General features: G+C 39.3%; 1 protein-coding gene across 1 annotated transcript in view; it reads right to left on the bottom strand.

Annotated features, from left to right (window-relative positions):
* Positions 1 to 19,669, bottom strand: part of ARHGAP42 (Rho GTPase activating protein 42) — a 283,181-nt gene that overhangs the window by 210,220 nt on the left and 53,292 nt on the right. Inside the window, exon 2 of the mRNA XM_066371165.1 lies at positions 3,600 to 3,695. Coding sequence (XP_066227262.1) covers positions 3,600 to 3,695 — 96 coding nt within the window. The remainder of the gene's footprint in view (positions 1 to 3,599; positions 3,696 to 19,669) is intronic.

Raw genomic sequence — 19,669 nt, 5'->3', positions numbered from 1 at the left:
ATGTGATTCATCACATAAACAAAAAGAAGGAGAAAAACCATATGATAATTTCAATAGATGCAGAAAAAGCATTTGATAAAATCCAGCACCCATTCATGATCAAAACTCTCAGCAAAGTGGGAATACAGGGAACATACCTCAACATGATAAAAACCATCTATGACAAACCCACAGCCAACATCATACTCAATGGGAAAAAATTAAAAGCAATACCCTTAAGATCAGGAACAAGGCAGGGGTGCCCCCTTTCACCACTCTTATTTAACATAGTCCTGGATGTTCTAGCCACAGCAATCAGACAAGAAGAAGAAATAAAAGGCATTCAAGTTGGAAAAGAAGAAGTAGAACTATCATTATTTGCAGATGATATGATATTGTATATAGAAAACCCTAAAGTCTCAGTCAAGAAGCTACTGGACCTGATAAATGAATTCAGCAAAGTGGCAGGATATAAAATCAATACTCAGAAATCAGAGGCATTTTTATACACCAACAATGAACAGTCAGAAAGAGAAATTAAGGAAACAATCCCCTTCACAATTACAACCAAAAAAATAAAGTACCTAGGAGTAAACTTAACCAAGGAGACTAAAGACTTGTACTTGGAAAATTACAAAGCATTGATTAAAGAAATCAAGGAAGATACAAACAAGTGGAAGCATATACCGTGCTCATGGTTAGGAAGAATAAACATCATTAAAATGTCTATATTACCCAAAGCAATCTATAAATTCAATGCAATACCAACTAAAATACCAATGACATACTTGAAAGATATAGAACACATATTCCAAAAATTTATATGGAACCAAAAAAGAACACGAATAGCCTCAGCAATCTTAAAAAAGAAGAATAAAGTGGGAGGTATCACACTTCCTGATATCAAGTTATACTACAAGGCCATTGTACTCAAAACAGCCTGGTACTGGCATAAGAACAGGCATATAGATCAATGGAACAGAACAGAGAACCCAGAAATAAACCCACAGTTCTATGGACAACTGATATTTGACAAAGGAGGTAAGGAAATACAATGGAGTAAAGACAGCCTCTTTAACAAATGGTGTTGGGAAAATTGGACAGCTACCTGCAAAAAAATGAAACTAGATCACCAGCTTACACCACTCACAAAAATAAACTCAAAATGGATAAAAGACTTCAATGTAGGCCGTGAAACTATAAGCATCTTAGAAGAAAACATAGCCAGTAAGCTCTCTGACATCTCTCGGAGCAATATATTTACTGATTTATCTCCACGGGGAAGTGAAATAAAAGACAGGATAAACAGATGGGACTATATCAAACTAAAAAGCTTTTGCACAGCTAAAGACAACAAGAACAGAATAAAAAGACAAACTACACAATGAGAGAACATATTTGACAATATGTCTGATAAGGGGTTAATAACCAAAATTTATAAAGAACTTGTAAAACTCAACACCAGGAAGACAAACAATCCAATCCAAAAATGGGCAAAAGAGATGAATAGACACTTCTCCAAAGAGGACATACAGATGGCCAATAGGCATATGAAAAAATGCTCAACATCACTAATCATTAGAGAAATGCAAATTAAAACCACAATGAGATATCACCTCACACCAGTCAGAATGGCACTCATCAACAAAACAACACAGAATAAGTGCTGGCGAGGATGTGGAGAAAAGGGAACCCTCCTGCACTGCTGGTGGGAATGCAGACTGGTGCAGCCACTGTGGAAAACAGTATGGAGATTCCTCAAAAAACTGAAAATCGAACTGCCTTTTGACCCAGCTATCCCACTTTTAGGAATATACCCCAAGGACACCATAGAACGGCTCCAAAAGGAGAAATGCACCCCCATGTTTGTGGCAGCATCGTTCACAATAGCGAAGATCTGGCAACAGCCCAAGCGTCCGTCAGAGGATGAGTGGATTAAAAAGCTTTGGTACATATATACTATGGAATACTACTCAGCCATAAGAAATGATGCCATCGGATCATTTACAATAACATGGATGAACCTTGATAACATTATACGGAGTGAAATAAGTAAATCAGAAAAAAAACTAAGAACTATATGAATCCATACTTAGAAGGGACATAAAAATGAGACTCAGAGACATGAACAAGAATGTGATGGCAACAGGGGTGGGGGGTGGGGGGAGGGGGGAGGGGGCGAAGAAGGAGAGAGGAGTTGGGGGAGGGGAGGGGCACAAAGAAAACCAGATAGAAGGTGACAGAAGACAATTTAACTTTGGGGGAGGGGTATACAGCACAATCAAATGTCAAAATAATCTAGAGATGTTTTCTCTCAACATATGTACCCTGATTTATCAATGTCACTGCATTAAATTTAATAAATAAATTAAAAAAAAAAGAAAGCAATCAATGAACAACTAAGGTGCTGCAACGAATAACTGATGATTGATGCTTCTCATCTCTCTCTGTTCCTGTCTGTTTGTCCCTGTCTATCCCTCTCTCTGACTCTCTGTCTCTGTAAAATAAAAAATAAAATAATAAAATGCATATAACTGAGAAAACTATGGACAAAACGGCAGAGGAAAGAGAAGACTGTGACTGAGGAGAGATATGTCATGGGTCATAAATCTCTGCTATTCCAAGTGTGGCCCACCAGCCGGCAGGGTCAACATCACTTTCAAGCCTGTTGGAAATGCAGAACTGCACACTACACCTGAGACCGTCTGACAGAACTGCATTTCATAAAGCTCTCCCAGTGCTTCAGTGCACATAAAAGCTTGGGAGTCACTGTTCCAGATACCTGAGATACTCTATTTTTATACCCGGAAAGGGAGCACACTTAGCATTATTCTCTAAAATGCACTCACATTTTATACAGTCTTCTGATTATGTGCCATGTCTCTAATCTAGTCTAGAAATGGACCCTATATCTACAAACTGGCATGCAGAGAGGGATTGTTACAATGTGGGAGAAAGAATGCTACATGAATCCAATCCTCAAACAGTGAACTCAGACACAGATAAAACTTCAGTGATCACATAACCCAACCTATTCACTTTATGGGAAATGAAACCGTGTGACTCAGGAAGGGGCATGCCTTCCCCACGGTCAGATTGCTAAATTACTGGGCAAAGTCTCCTGACCCCCAGGAATGCTCTGTGTCCTGTGACAATACTGGTTTATTACCTCATGACTGATGATTCTTTCCCTGTCTAAATAAATACTCATGTAAAAAGAGAAAATTTGTACTGAGTTAAAAAAGAATTCTTGTATATTTAATAATAGATATTAGTACTTTGTATATTTAATAATAGATGTCCAGTGTGCATAAGTTTGAATGATTTACTTTGAGGCAGCGACCAACATTGGTATACACATATTCTCAAAGGGCTGAGTTTAATTACAGAATGATTACGAAATTTCCTTATAGAGAAACCAAACTCAATTTTAAAACAATTTATAATATTCTCTTCTTCCACAGTAATCAAAAATCGCCCTTTATCATTATGAAAGTCAGAATTTATTTGACTGACTTTATCAAAGTCAGTTATATTTGTGAATTCATTTGATTTCAATGAAATCAGTATCTTAAGTAGGACTTTTAAAGTCATTCTTTAGGGTATTACCTAGTACTTACCAATACTAATTTCATCATCTGTTTCAGCATCGCCAATACATTCAAACTGGAAATCTTGCAGTGACTGGGAAAATTTCTGAACTGCCATAGACAGATCTGTAATTAAAAGTTTAAAAGTCATAAATTGAAGGTACCATGAAATACTTGAGTTTCCACATGTAATATTATGTAACTTTGATGTTAATACTCTATATACCAGAGCCTTTTAAAATACCAGCTTGACAAATACTAGCCGAATTTAAAGAGACTACTAAAGAGATATTACAGGAACTCATGAGCTCTGCTCCAAGGGGATCTTTTAAGAAAGTTTTGGTTCCAGCAATGTATTATCTGGAAGCCAACTTCCCAAAGCCTTTGACAAAGGCTAACCATTCATTTTCTATAAATGGAACAATATTTTTAAAAAGGAGAGAGAGAGAATGCTACTGAGGTTGCTCGTGGGGGGCGTGGGGTGGAAGGCCGCAGAACTTTGATTGGAAAGGGTCATTGGTGTTATTCTACTGAGACTGTGAAGCTGGTACAGAATATACTTTTATCAGTAATCTACTGGGGTTGATCCTCTTGTAAGGGGAAAGGCCACCGGAAAAGTTGTTTACAAATAATTTGTGATTTACAGGAGACCTACAATTAAGCATACTCTTCAATCCTGACTTCTATCTGAACAAAGTCTGGAGTGTGGCTGAATCTGAAAGATGAATTCTTCTTTATTCCTGAAGAATAAAGAGAAGTCCAGAATGTTGAGAAGTAACCCTGGGGAGGCAAAAGCCTGGGATGCCACCTAACAGATGGACAGAAGATGCAGACTCTGGAGGCAGCTGCCAGGCTTGAAACCCCAGTCCTGCCACTGACGTGACCTGGGGCAAATTATCTCACTCCTGTGGGCCCATCTCCTCATCTGTAAAAAGTGAGTGACAATGGCATAACCACCGACAGAGTTATTTTAAAAATGATGTTAATATTTACAAAAGGTTTATAGCAGAATCTGGCATTTAAGCGCTATTTAAGTTTGTTAAATACAATTAAAAATAGGTCAATCTGACGTTGCAGCATCACAAAAAATCCTGCCTCTCAGAGCTACTCCGACCACCTCTGACAACACTTCCACAGAAGTTTGTACCAATAGGAAAACGTATTTTATGAATTCACTGTACACTTCATTTATGGTTATCTCCTGTGGGCTCAAGTCCAATATCTGGACCCTTGCGTGTAATTCAAGCAATAGGACCTGACAATGGCTCTCTCTGACCAACCTTGAGTCAGGCTCCTCTGTGCCCTCTTCCTGACTAGGCCTGTAAGTTAGGCTCCCCTTCCTCTCTGGGCCTATATAGGCCTGTTTTAGCAAGAACACTGACAAGTCGATTTAGAGAGACTCCCCAGCCTGGGAATCAGATCAAACTCCTCATCCCCCACCTCTGATGAACAAGTTCTTGGCCTGCCTTTACCAAGAATCCTCCTACCCTTGCTGTCTTCTCTTAGTGATTTTCCATCTACAACACCCTTAACCGGCTCCTTGGCTATAAATCTCCACTTGGTCTTACTGTATTCAGAGTTGAGCCTGATCTCTCTCCCCCATTGCAACACTCTTGGCATCTATTGCAATAGTCCTCAATAAAGTCTCCCTTACCCTTTTAACATGTGTTGGAATATTTTTTTCTTTAAGAGTACAATTATGGCCCAATGCCTAGACATGGCCCCATGACTTATTATGATAACCTACCATTCATGAAACTCCAAAGCCAAGTACCTATCAATGTAAGCATTCACACATGAACAGGTCTCCAAATCTGTGGGTCACTTTCGGCACCACTGGGATCCAAGAATGCACCAACGCCCTAACACCAAAGTTAATTCTGAAGACCACAGGCTTTGAGCCTCAGAGAGACTTTTAAAGAACAACAAATATAAACACAAAGACAAGAGACTGAATTTGTTTTTTTTCTTTTTTAAATCTTGTTTGCAAAAATAAATCATGCTCTGGAAAGAGGATACTACTTGTAGATTAACACCTCTTCCCTATAAGGGGGTAAGTTTTGGGGACTAGCTCACATTCTACTTGAGAGGTACTTTCAATTTAAGAGCATGAAAAGTCTGTCAGCTTAAGAATGGCCCCCGCTTTGGCCTTCCAGGAAGAAAGATGGAGAGAGCGGCCATAGTGAACTATCAGTCCGTGAGAAGAACAAAGGCTTTATCAGAACTAGACTTTCCCAATTAGCTGTGTAGCATGGAACAATCACCCATTTTTTCTTATCTACACAACAGAAAACACTTATTGCACAGAACTGTTATAAAGACTAAATGAAGATGTGCCTGGTACACACTAGGCAACTCAATAAATGGCTTCAGTTATTATCATTCAAGTCCAGCTCATAAATGTGGAAAAGTGAACTGCGCTTCCAGACAGAAGGGCACTGTCCAGAAGACAGTGCACAGCTCTGGCTAAGAGTAGAGGAATCATAACACCTAGACCAGATGTTATGAGAAGACAAAAAAAGCAAGCAGACTTGTAGGATAAGTTTAAACCGAGCTGATATGGGTACTCTCCCTGAGACCTGGGGAAGCACTCTACTTAATGCCACTTTATTTTCTACATACAATATAAAGGTCTCACGTTCAACTGGATTTCAAGTCACAGATGCAATTCCTATACAGTAGACTTGAGAAGTGGGGAGGGGGTTATATGAGTAGATGAAGATGCTTAGAAACTTGGAACAGGAATCTTTCCTTCTCTTCCCACCTCCAACTCCATGAGCTATCTGGAAGCTTTGTTTTAGAAAACTTCTGACAACACCCAATGATTGATCATTTCTTCCTTGACTGTTCTTTGCTTCCCATGGCCTGCCTGCTTCACTAAGAGAGCTGAGCTGCTTGGTCCTTTCACAGAGTTCACCGTGAATACACTATTATCATTTCCATCCTCAAAGTACTGATGAGGTCAAAATATAATTAAGGTAAAGAACTTATGATATTTTCTGGCAGTCATATTGACTAATCTGTAAAATAAAGACTCCATCTCACTGAGTGCAGTTCTCAACCGGAAACCCAGCACCTTCCACTGACTTAAAACCACATGAAACAGTAATTCCCTAAATCTAAATTTTCTAAGCAATGATCAGCTGCACCATATACTGGTTCTAAAACTTCTTAAATAAAATTGATTCACATGTGATTATATAGACCTTGAATTTAAAACCTGTGTTTTGTTTGTTTGTTTGTTTTTTATAGAGACAGAGAGAGAGAGGGATAGATAGGGACAGACAGGAATGTAGAGAGATGAGAAGCATCAATCATTAGTTTTTCGTTGCAACACCTTAGTTGTTCATTGACTGCTTTTTCATATGTGCCTTGACCGTGGGGCTACAGCAGACCGAGTAACCCTTTGCTCAAGCCAGTGACCTTGGGTCCAAGCTGGTAAGCTTTGCTCAAACCAGATGAGCCCGCACTCAAGCTGGCAACCTCAGGGTCTCGAACCTGGATCCTCCGCATCCCTGTCTGATGCTCTATCCATTGTGCCACCGCCCGGTCAGGCTAAAACCTAAGGTTTTAAAGTTTACTGTTGAATTTTAAAGTATCAAATTGTATATTGATAAAATCAACATTTTATCTTAAATGAAAAAAGAAAGATCAAGTGAATAAACATTACAAGCAGAAAACCTAGTCTAGGCAAGAATGTCTTTTCTCCCTATTTCTACCCAATGCTTATATTAGAAATTGAGGACAAACATAAAAACATCTAAGTCCACGGCCAAATTCTATGGTAAAGGTAAAGAAGTAACATTAATTAGTGAGCAAGGTTGTACACAGTAAAGGAGCTACAAGTACCACCCACACCACATCCTTTCCATTTGCCCAAACTGCAAGACAAGCAGAGTGTCTTCACATGTATTTACAACTTTAAAGAAATCACACTGGGCTTTACTCCACAATGTTTTCATATCAAAGGGTTAACCTGTAGCACCCATGACTACATGATGCCAATGAAACACTAAAACTTCCTTTCATTAAAATAATACAAAACAGTAAATGTTTAATTATAACACTCCTGACACACAGACTTAAGAGCTGGAGTCTACCTGTTGCTTTAGAAATGTTAATAGAATTACTTTTACAATGTCAGCTATGGAAGTGAGCTATATTTATGTCAGAACAAGTACAACCAGCCAGTCCACTGGTATAAGGCAGTCCTTCCTGAACTCCAGTTGCTCTGAGGAAGATTTAAGCAAGACTCACAGAAGCAGTAAATCCAGACATAGTGTTGTAGAATTATCGTCACACTACCATGCAGAAGGCACACAATAAGAAGCAATGGAAATTCAAAGTAAAAACAGGATAAAACCTTCCCTCTAAAACAGAGGTCGGGAACCTTTTTGGCTGAGAGAGCCATAAACACCACATATTTTAAAATGTAATTCTGTGAGAGCCATACAATGACCCGTGTACACTACGCATTATCCAATAAAAATTTGGTGTTGCGAGCTTAGCCCTAGCCATAAAAATAGGCCTGGCCCCCTTTCACTTCTGAGTCCCAGAAGTTACACAAGCATCTCCCTTTCATCTGGCCTGATTTTACTTCCATGATAAAAACCTCCACCACCGTCAGTCCTTGATGTAATCAGCCCTAGATTATTAACCTAGACCTAATTCTACTCATATCCACATTATCTATTGCAGTCGGGGGCTGAGGAGGACTCAACCAAACAAAACTGCGCAAAATCTAGCATACTCCTCAATCACCCACAAAGGATGACTAACCTCGATCTTTTTCTTATAATAAATAAATTTTTATTAATTTTAATGGGGTGATATCAATAAATCAAGGTACATATATTCAAGGAAAATATGTTCAGGTTATCTTGTGATTTAATTATGTTGCATACCCATTACCCAAAGTCACGTTTCTTCCATCACCTTCTATCTAGTTTTCTTTGTGCCCCTTCCCCTCTTTCTGTTCCTCCCCCCCCCCATTCGTAACCACCACACACTTGTTCTTGTCCCTTAGTTTCGTTTTTATGTCCCAACAATGTATGGAATCATGCAGTTCTTGTTTTTTTCTGATTTACTTATTTCACTTTGTATAATGTTATAAAGATGTCACCATTTTGTTGTAAATGATCCGATGTCATAATTTCTTATGGCTGAGTACTATACCATAATGTATATGTGCCATATCTTCTTTATCCAGTCATATATATATATATATATATATATATATATATATATATATTTTTTTTTTTTTTTTTTTTTTTTTTTTTTACCGTGATGAAAGGCTTTAAACCAACTCTTGGCCAGTACAGCAATAATACATAAAAGAGCCACTTGCCATGAACCAACATGGCTAGTAATTCTGGGTCCTGAGGGAGACCGGGGCGTAATTAAGGAAATAGACTTCACTGAGAAAAGAGGATGGGATCAGGAGGCCTCTTCAATTCTGATGGGAAAAATTTGGTGTTGTCCTGGAGGACAGCTGTGATTGGCTCCAGCCACCTGCAACCATGAACATGAGCAGTAGGAAATGAATGGATTGTAATACATGAGAATGTTTTATATTTTTAAGGTTGTTATTTTTTTCATTAAAGATTTGTCTGCAAGCCAGATGCAGCCATCAAAAGAGGCACATCTGGCTCACGAGCCGTAGGTTCCCAACCCCTGCTCTAAAACAGAATCCAGTAGGGACATGAGCCATGTAAACAAATCCTATCAGTGGTCAATTAATAAAGTCTCCACCAGAGGTTAATAACACCATCACCACGAAAAGTACTTACTGTGTGCCTTATACTTTTCCATGAACTTAATGTAAATTAAACCATGAATACTCACAAGAGCCACATATATTAGATATCGTCAGTCCCATTTTACAGATGAAGAAACTAAGGCACAGAAGTTAAATGGCTTCACCGAGGCAGCACAAGCTAGTAAATAACAGAGCCAGAATTTCACACCAGGAAACCTGACTCCAGAATCCGCATTTAACCACCCTGCTCAGCTGCTCTGCAGGTAGAGATACCAAAAAAAAAAAAAAAAAAAAGACACAGTCAATTCTGCTTGAGAGCACTAGGCAAGGCTTCTCAAGAATTAATGAAAGCAGGCACTTGAAAGATGCGACAATGCACTAGGCAAGGCCAAATGAAGAAAATGTCCACATTCTTCCAAAAGGCATATCCTTTTGATAGATACTCAGTGGTATCTATCAAGACTCGCACCAAGCTGAGATCCCGGTTATTACCACAAACAAACCGCCCAGTCCCTTGTACCTCTGTTTGTACTGTTATTCCACCTTCTCCAGTTGCACTATTCTCCCGTGCTCTCTTTCAACATCTCTCTCAAGCCCCCATTTCCTCCAGAAGCCTTTAAGTCTCCTTTACACTCACGCCTTGTGCTGCGACTCTCTTGTTATGCCTTCTCTATTTTACCTTTCATCCAGTTATCCACAGATATGGTTTATCCACCTTATTTTAAATAGTATAGTAAAGGTACATGACTGTATCATCTATAAAACTGCCAAGTATCCAGCATATATCTTACATACAACAGAACTCAACTGTTGAAACCAAGGCAACCCTCCAGATGCCTTTCACCCTCCCTTCTTCCCTCACATTCTTGCAAGCCCCTCATGTGGCTTTTTCAGCCACAAGCATGGGTTAACATGGGTTATCCACTTTCCAAAACAATAATAATAGAGATGTTTTACTAGTTACAAGAAGCTTTGACATACATTTACAATGATAGCAACAGTGTCGGTAAGATGTTTTACTACGTATTTCAAAGTTCTTAAAATATTTTTCTTTATTCTCACACAAACCTATGAGGGCTGAAGTTAAATAATTACTGAAAAGTTAAATAATAACTCACTTTGCCCAAATCTAAGAGCTAGAGTAGGTCTTCTGTTTCCCAAATTGGATATTTTTTTCTGATGCATACCATAGCTAATTCCCCAAAAACAACAGGCAATAAAAACAAGAAGGGCATGACCTTTAGACAACATCTACCTTATCCTTTGCCTGCTGCATAAATTCTGAGGTAGTAAGACTCCATTACTTACTTACTCCCTCTCTTACTATATGAGAGGGTTTGCCATGCTTATTAGCATGGAATGAGCAACCACAATGTGGTCATTATGAAACACAACACTAAAAGTCAAAGGAAGTACTTTTCTAATCCCACAAAATAGCTTAATAATGTTCTAGGTATTAAGCTTCCTGAAGGTAGGTATATATTCATCTCTCTTTGCCCTTAGTGTTGCACAAAAAGCAAACACATGAGGAAAGAGGAAAGATAAGAAATACAAAGAAGAGTCATTTTTAATGAAGCTGCTAAAATTATTAATACTATGAAGGTTCAAACATAAGGAAAGACTCCATTCTTGTTCTAACCAGCCTGGGAACTTGAACTTTTTTGAACTTTGCAGTCATGCATGAATGCATGGATATACATCTGGACCTCCAAGTAACCTTCTAATGATCTATCCCCCGAGGGACGCACGTGCACATCTACCTGACATCCATTATCCAGATCACTGGAATGTGACCAGACCTCCTGGTACCTATCATCCTAACTGCCTGACATCTGCCTGATAACATCTTGGACCAAGGTAGGGCAAAGAGTGAAGAAATAGTAGTTCTTTAGAACATAATTTTTAGTAGAAGAACTTTTAGCTTTCCTTTCTTTGAAATAGTTCTGGGGTTTTGCCTAGTTGCCCAGTTTGCAAACTCCAAGACCCTTGAATAAATAGCTATCATTTATTTCTAGCAAAGCCTCCAGACTCCTTCTGAGTTTGTTCAACACACAAAAGAGACCAGAGGGACCAAAGAGAAAGAGAAAAGTGCACACCAACTACCGACATGTGCATAATGTAAGAATCCACTATAGATAAATTACCGAAGAGTTTATGGTACTGAGAACACACATGAGTATAACTGTATGTGTTAACTTAATAAAAAAAAACCATACTGTACACTGCAGAATATATCAAGGAAGTACTAAATAGGTCTTGGTTCTTTCAGACCTGCAGTTTATGTTTTTAGTGTTCTGTTAGGGAATGGCAGATGTCAGATTGCTAGATGGAGAAAAGTGAGAGGAAAGAATACTGGGCGTGGCGAGGTATAAGAAAAACACAATGAGAATGGCTTGTCAATAAAAATCATTGCTATGGCTCTGACTTGAACAACGCTTTAAAATACCCCCTGTTATTTTCTATTTTACATAAATGGCCACAAAATAATAGTTGTCCAATATTAATTAAAAGTCTTCATAAAGAAGATACAGGACAGAGCTTGATATTAACAATAACTCAATAAATGTATGTTGAGCTGAAGTAAAATTAATTGAGTGATTAAGAGTAATAAAATCAAGGAATTCTCTTTCCTTGGAGGTCTTGAGAAACAGTGCCACAAAGCCATAGCTCTGTTCACAGGAGGTCCGGGGAGACGGAATCACCAAAGGCCAATGGTTCTAACGCTGTTCTTCATGCCCCCAGAAATAAAAAATGCACAGATTACTGCAGGCCACTCTATTAACATGCTGTATTGTGATGGCCTCATTCAGTTCTGCATCAGCTATGTATGCAGGCTCTTATTTCTGCATCCTGCTTTGCAGTGGATGCATCCACCCTTCTAGGAGGCAAGGTAAGTCAAAGCATCTGTTATAGGTGAACTTAAGACTTACATGACAAATGTGCTCAGATGTGGGAAGAAGCCCTTCTTTGGAATCAATCTTTATTTCATGTCATGGATTACGTGTGCACAAAAGTCAGACAGACGTGACATCGACCCAGTGACCACCACTGACTGCAACATCTTAGAGCAACCACCTAGCTTCTCTGAATCTCAGGTTCCTCACTTACAAAAGGAAGATACTAATCCCTTACAAGGCAGTCATGAATGTTATTACATGAGATGGGCTTACCACAGTGTCTGGTAATTAACAGAAACTCAAAATACTGGTTCTCAACAAATGTTAACTATTAAACCACTATTTACTGTGATGGCAAATGCAGAATATAAAATGTTTTGATGGTAAGCATCACATATTTAATCTGTGCATTAAATTACTATCTTCTGGAGAACTTCAGTGAAGATAGTGGGTTAGCTTCTAATGAAGACCAAATAGTTTGCAATCTCATAAATGATATGTGTCGAGCAAGCCATTCCAAAAGATTCTGGCCTAAAAACAACAAACAGAAACCAACACTTGACCAGATTTTATCCACAATTTCTATAAAGCTACAAATCCCATAAAAATTAAAAACAATACAAAACAAAACAAAAAAGAACCACAAAGACTTTATTGTTGCTACAACCCAAGTTAAAAATAGAAAGTTCAAAGGATGAATAAAATACCCGTCTTCCTACCCTGGGGAAAAAACTTGGGAGGGGGGCGGGTAAGGAAACAATATCGCACTACAATTTCTCAGGACTCTCTTCCTGCCTCAGTAAGCATTCCTGTGCTGCCTCCCCTGCGATTTCTCTTCCTCGCAGTCTTCCCAGGGGTGTGTCTCTAGCCACCGTGTTGAACCTCAACACCTCTCTTGTAAATAATATTATCTGATTCTGTATGAAACCAACTCCTAAGTGGTGGTTTCAGTTTGGATGCTGGAATTCCAAGCAAAATTTCCTAAAATATATCCCTTGCCTTTTAAAATTATGATCATTTTTTTATTTAACTGGAAAATACTGAGTTACCCAACCTGAAAGAGGACTTCACAGTTTTTCCTAAGCTTCCTGGCAACACAGGGATGACCTGCCATGTTTTCCTGGGTTTTCTGGTCTACCTTTCTGTCCATGCCCTCTTCCCTAGTCTAATCAATTGTTTCCCACTGTTTCCTAGGAATCTACAACTTAGCCTCTTATTAACAGTTTTGGTGAAGAAGGTGTTTTAGTGTTCTAGCCTCACTTCCAGCCGGCTTACCTCCTGACTGCTTGAAGCGCTGTCTACCAGAGAGGACAAATCTGAAAAAGTACTTGGTATTACCTTATCTTTCATATCAGCCTACTGCCAACTCTTTTTTTTTTTTTTTTTTTTTTTTTGTATTTTTCTGAAGCTGGAAACGGGGAGAGACAGACTCCCGCATGCGCCCGACAGGGATCCACCCGGCACGCCCACCAGGGGCGATGCTCTGCCCACCAGGGGGCGATGCTCTGCCCCTCTGGGGCGTCGCTCTGCCGGGACCAGAGCCACTCTAGCACCTGGGGCAGAGGCCAAGGAGCCATCCCCAGCGCCCAGGCCATCTTTGCTCCAATGGAGCCTTGGCTGCGGGAGGGGAAGAGAGAGACAGAGAGGAAGGAGGGGTGGTGGCGGAGAAGCAAATGGGCGCCTCTCCTATGTGCCCTGGCCAGGAATCGAACCCAGGTCCCCCGCACGCCAGGCCGACGCTCTACCGCTGAGCCAACTGGCCAGGGCCCTGCCAACTCTTAAAACTTCCTTTTTCCTTCAGCAACCCCTTCTTGGCATCCTATACCAAAGTTAAGCCATGATTTGACTAGTTTAATTTCTTTCTTAAAGTACCGCAGCACTAAATTGCCACCTACTAGGCAACGCAAGTGTATCATCTTTCCCCTATGTTTTTTAGGCCATCGTTTTTCTCAAATTGTTGTTTGCACCCTCAATATTCCAGCTAAACAAATCAACTGAACTTTAATTCTCTCAACATCCACACAGTCACTCTCCACGCTGGACACAGTGCTTTGTCTCTGCTGGACCCCTTAAGGAAGTTCACCTAAACAAGTACCCATAGCACCACTGTGCAACTGCATCACACCTTACAAGAGCAGCTAGCTATGCTTGAAGATGATATATTGATATATAGCTTCCTTTCACCCTTTTATTTTACTTTTTTAAGTGAGGAGGGGAGATAGTGAAACAGATTCCATATGTGTTCCAAACTGGATCCACCTGGCAACCCCTGCCTGGGGCCGATGCTTGAATCAATCAAGCTGTTTTTAGCACCTGAGGCTGATACACACAGGGCCAATGCTCAAACCAATCAAGCCATTGGCTACAGGAGGGAAAAAGGGAGAGAAGGGAAAATGGGAGAGGAGGAGAAGCATATGGTCGCTTCTCATGTGTGACCTGATGGCAAATCAAACCTGAAACGTCCATATGCTGGGTCAATGCTCTACCCACTGAACCAACTAGCCAGGGCCCCTTTCATCCTTTTAAAGAAACTTTAAGACCTGCCTCCCTAGATTAACTGATCTAAAAGCCACCCTAAAAAAAAAAAAGCCACCAGGGCATCTGCTGATTTTCAGATGCTGAATACTAACATGCTTTATCATATACAGCAGTGTGCCGGGGATTCGGACGGCCACGGGTGATACTTCCAAGGCTTCTTCTTGGTGCCACAACTTATATTAAAAAATTGTGGAAAATGAAGTTAAGTCATTTTATACTGTTTTACATTTTTTAAAAATATACATATTTTGGATAAAGTAGAATTCATATGATTAGCTCTTATTCTTGTTACTTCTAGTGAGGTAGCTAGTCTGGGCCAAACCAGGTCCAGTTCCCCTCTTCCTCCAGAACATTTTGAGAAGTAGTATATTATTGTACTCTCTCTCTTTTTTGAATGTTGACTGCTACACCTTACATTTTTTTAATGTTATTTTACTTGTACCTAAGTCCCCTAACACTCACCAAACATTAAAGCCCATGGAGGACAGAGAAACTCTCCCGTCTTGACTGCATCCAGGAGAGGGCCTTGGAAATAGGACGCTGGCCATACACAGAACAGAATGCCAGAATTCGAAGTTATGTAGTTAGGAAAGGTAAGCAAAGGCCTTCCCAGGACTGGCAAAGAATAATTAGAGATAAGAAGCCAGGAGGTTGGGGCAGACTTGACTCTAGCTGTAAACGATGCGATGAAGCACAAAGGAAAACCAGAGGCTCAGCCAACAAACACGTGTAACCATCTGGACAGCAAATCAAATAGATGGATCTGAGGGGCCGGAGAGAGTGGTAGAAGTTTCTGTCATTTAAGATCTTTTGGCAAGCTGGGCAAAAAGCACAGCAGTGGAAGCTGACCAAAGCAGCCAGGTATTTTAGGTGCTGACCTATCTTTTCAACGTTGCTTTAGAAGGCACCTAATTCGAAAAATGATTCTGGTGGTCTAATCAAGTTTGATGGGGAGAGCATTTAGTTTTAAATTTTTTATTTTTTAAGTTCTGCAAACTTAAATCATTAGAGAAGAGAGCAAGTGAGAATCCTTATTTCCTTGCATCACTTTCTAATACAAAGAAGTCCCATTAAAAATGCTAAGAGCAAGGATTTTGGTGTCAGACCACTAGCAAAATCATCAGTTTTGTTATGTGGACAAGTTATTTAAGCTCTTCGAGTTTCAAATTACCTATCTGTAAAATGAAGACAATATTAATATACCGGCTTCACACAATTGTAATGACCCCATGAAATCATTATAGCACATAATGGGAGCTAGATAAACTATCATGATTGTAACTACCAGTACTATTATTTTTTCAGTAGGAAATCACTGACTAGAAAGACAGGTCATTGTTGGCTCTCATATTCTAGAGTGATATTAGGCTTACCTCTCTGTACCTGCCAACCAAGGTACCACTAGATTGACAATAAACATCACTACAGTCCAATTGTCTCATTCCAAAGGGCAAGTTTACCATTTACTTCCGTGCATTTTCCAATCAGCTGTTTAGCAACATGCAACATTAAAGTTCTATGACAGTCATATTGCTTCTGATGATTGAGATATTAAAACTTTGAAATCTCAGTGGTTAGATATCTGCCTTTCAGGATTCCTTCAAACATTCCTAGACCCCATAATGGAATCTGTTTAACCAAGTAAAGAAACAAGCTAAAAAAACTAACATCCATGAACCTCCAAAAATTTTCTAAGCACAATTTAAATGAAATAACAAGCTTAGAAGGTGAGTACCACTTCAGTGGCTGGCTGTTTATTTGACAGCAATATTTGAGTTTTCATTTTTTTATTTTTACTGATTTTCTTTGGCCAAATAAAAATGTATAGCATCATGTAACATCACAGCTACACATGACTACTGTGGTTATGGCAAAATAATTTTTTTTCATATAGCAGCATGACTAACAATCTCTTAAAGAACTGAAATATTTTGCCTGACCAGGTGGTGGTGCAGTGGATAGAGCATCGGATTGGGATGCAAAGGACCCAGGTTTGAAACACTGCGGTCACTGGTTTGAGTGCGGGCTCATCCAGCTTGAGTGCAGGCTCACCAGCTTGAGCACTGGGTCACTGGCTTAGCATGTGATCATAGACATGACCCCATGGTTGCTGGCTTGAGCCCAAAGGTCACTGGTTTGAAGCCCAAGGTTGCTGGCTTGAAGCCCAAGGTTGCTGGCTTGAGCCCAAGGTCACTGGCTTGAACAAGGGGTCACTTGCTCTGCTGCAGCTCCCCTGGTTAAGGCATATATGAGAAAGCAATCAATGAACAACTAAGGTCCCGCAATGAAGAATTGATGCTTCTCATCTCTCTCCCTTCCTGTCTGTCTGTCCCTCTCTGTATGTCTCTCTGTCTCTTTCACAAAAGAGAGAGAGAGAGAGAGAGAGACGAAATATTTTACAATGAATAGTAATTGAAAGGCAAATACATAAGCCTCTGTCTTGGACGACATGTGAAGTATGCTGGCATCATGCCTCGTTCCTCCAAAAAGAAACAGAAAAGAAGGACACTGTGAAAGCTGGAGCCCGGGCTGCCAGGGAAGGAAGGGCACAAAGATCATCATTCTCCATTTTCACAGTGTTTTCTGTAAGTGGTTTTCAATAAACTTGTTATCCTACATGTTTACAGACTTCATTTTTCTGCTGTCCTAACCCATTTTGAAACCCCAACAAAATTTGTCAGGTTATTTTAGGAAAACTTCATTTTAACCTTGTAGATGTCACTTGTGCACTTTAGAGCCAACCCCTTGCCCCATCTTTAACTTATCACAACTAAGAAGATAACTTGGGTGGGCTACACTTTATTACCTTTTTGTTCTCACTTAAATTGAGTGTTCTGCTTTTAATAAATTGACTTACTACAGCCATCCCACTACCATAAATACACATAATGAGCTTTTTTCAAATCATGTTTATACCCTTTACCTCACTGGAACCCCACAGGGAAAACAGACTGAGTAGATAATTATCTCCACATTACATATGAGGAAACAAAGGCCCGAGGTTAAGTGACTTATCCAAGCAACAGACACAGGGCTGGATTCCTCATCTCCACCATCCACGTCAACCTTCTTCCAGTACCACCGGAAATAAATATTCCTCTCACATCTACAATTCTACCATACTGGGCAAGCTCAGTACCAAATAAAAATGTCTTACCAGATCATTTAAAATCTTCCTTTTCTTATTTATCATTTTCTCACTGAAAAATAATCCGTCATTCTTACAGATCTTGTATCACCATCATGTAACTATTTTCACTTCCTGTGTATTACATATTTATAAGAATAGTCACTATAAAAATGCCTAAGTGGCTTTGACGAAGATACATATCATATGTTTATAAAGGATAATGATTACTTTGGGGTAATTAATTATATTCATCAGAAAAGATATAGCTCAATCTTTGATTCCAAAAACTAAAATTCATTCACATAAATGCCATGCTGCTTGAGTTGCCAAGAGTCAGCAAGTGCCTGCTGTGGTTCTGAATAGCTAAGATTTTTATTTAGCAATCAGAAGTGAGGAATTCCAACTGTGTCAACTTGTGCAACTAAGTCTGGCTTTAGAGTTTCCCACACTCCAGAATGCACGTTGTCTCTAATTATTATATTGCTGCAAATAAAGGGACTTTTCATACCAATAATACACACAATTTATGCCAACCTTTTACTGGACAGCACATAGGCAGCCCATGATTAAGTCACCATACAATTCAAAAACTTAAAAGTTTATGTAGTGTTACATTCTTCTTACTTGCTATTTTTGTCTTACTTCAAAACTTGTTAGCATTAGTTTCTCAACTAATAAAAATTTTTAAAGGTATTCTAATTTTCATTTACCATAGCTCATATCAATTCTAAAATGCTAAATTGTAAGAAAGACTCCTGCCCAATTATAGAGATATTAAAATATAAATACTGTACAACGTTGGCTCCATGAAGCTCGTTGTATTTTATACTTCACTCACACTGAACAATGACATCTTTCGCAACATCTGACATTGTCAAGTAAAGAATTATCACTGATCTCAAAGAGCTAGGAACCCAATGAAACAAACAAGACGTAGTGAAGGTCCTCAATCACCTATTCCTCTCTTTGCAGCAGAAATCTAACACCATGAAAACCCTGTTTTGGAAATTTTCAATCTCAGAGTGTGAAATAAATTAGTTTTCTCTAGTTTAGCTTTTCATTCTTGGAGATCTAAATGGCTGAAACCTTCAAGCTACCCAGTCCCTTGGGCTAGTTTCTAGCAGAGACTTGAAGCTTAAAATAAGAGCCCGAGGGAGCTACCTACAGCTGTGTGCTTACGTAAGCCACCTGAGTCCCCTAGAAATGCCAGAACAGCAGAATCATGGACAATATTTTAACAAGGGCTCACCAGATAATGAACAAGAAAGATGTTGTAGTCTTCTATATTTTCAGAATGAAGGTTCATAAGAAGGGATTTACAAGTGAGAAATGAAATTGTTTTGTTTGCTCCACATGCTCCCTGACCGTAACACTTTAAGCATAGCAAATTCTCTGTAAGGCAAGATTCACATTCAGTTCCAATGCTCTGCAGTATAGGGAGCCAGCCATTGTAATTCAAGGTCAGTGACTTTTATGATAAATGAAGTACAGTTTGTACATGAGCAGCCACAGATCAGTTGTAGGTATGGGGCTAAACACTGTCTTTAGCTAATAAATTCAGTAACTTATGTTACATCATAATAGTAAAGGATACAACCAGATATCTCTATAAGACTCCCTAGGAATCATGCCTATTGAGTGACTAATATCTAATATAATAGCAACATTACAAAAAGTTATACTTGATATGAGACTTGTTTAACGTCTAAATTATTAGATCTTTTTAATGAAAATGAAATGGTGCATTTCTTTCATCTTAGCCCCTCGAACAAAGGGA

This window comes from Saccopteryx leptura, chromosome 1, assembly GCF_036850995.1.
Source record: "Saccopteryx leptura isolate mSacLep1 chromosome 1, mSacLep1_pri_phased_curated, whole genome shotgun sequence".
NCBI classification, from domain to species: domain Eukaryota; kingdom Metazoa; phylum Chordata; class Mammalia; order Chiroptera; family Emballonuridae; genus Saccopteryx; species Saccopteryx leptura.
The sequence above is the reverse complement of the archived record's forward strand: the minus strand, read 5'-3'. Positions and strand labels throughout refer to the sequence as shown.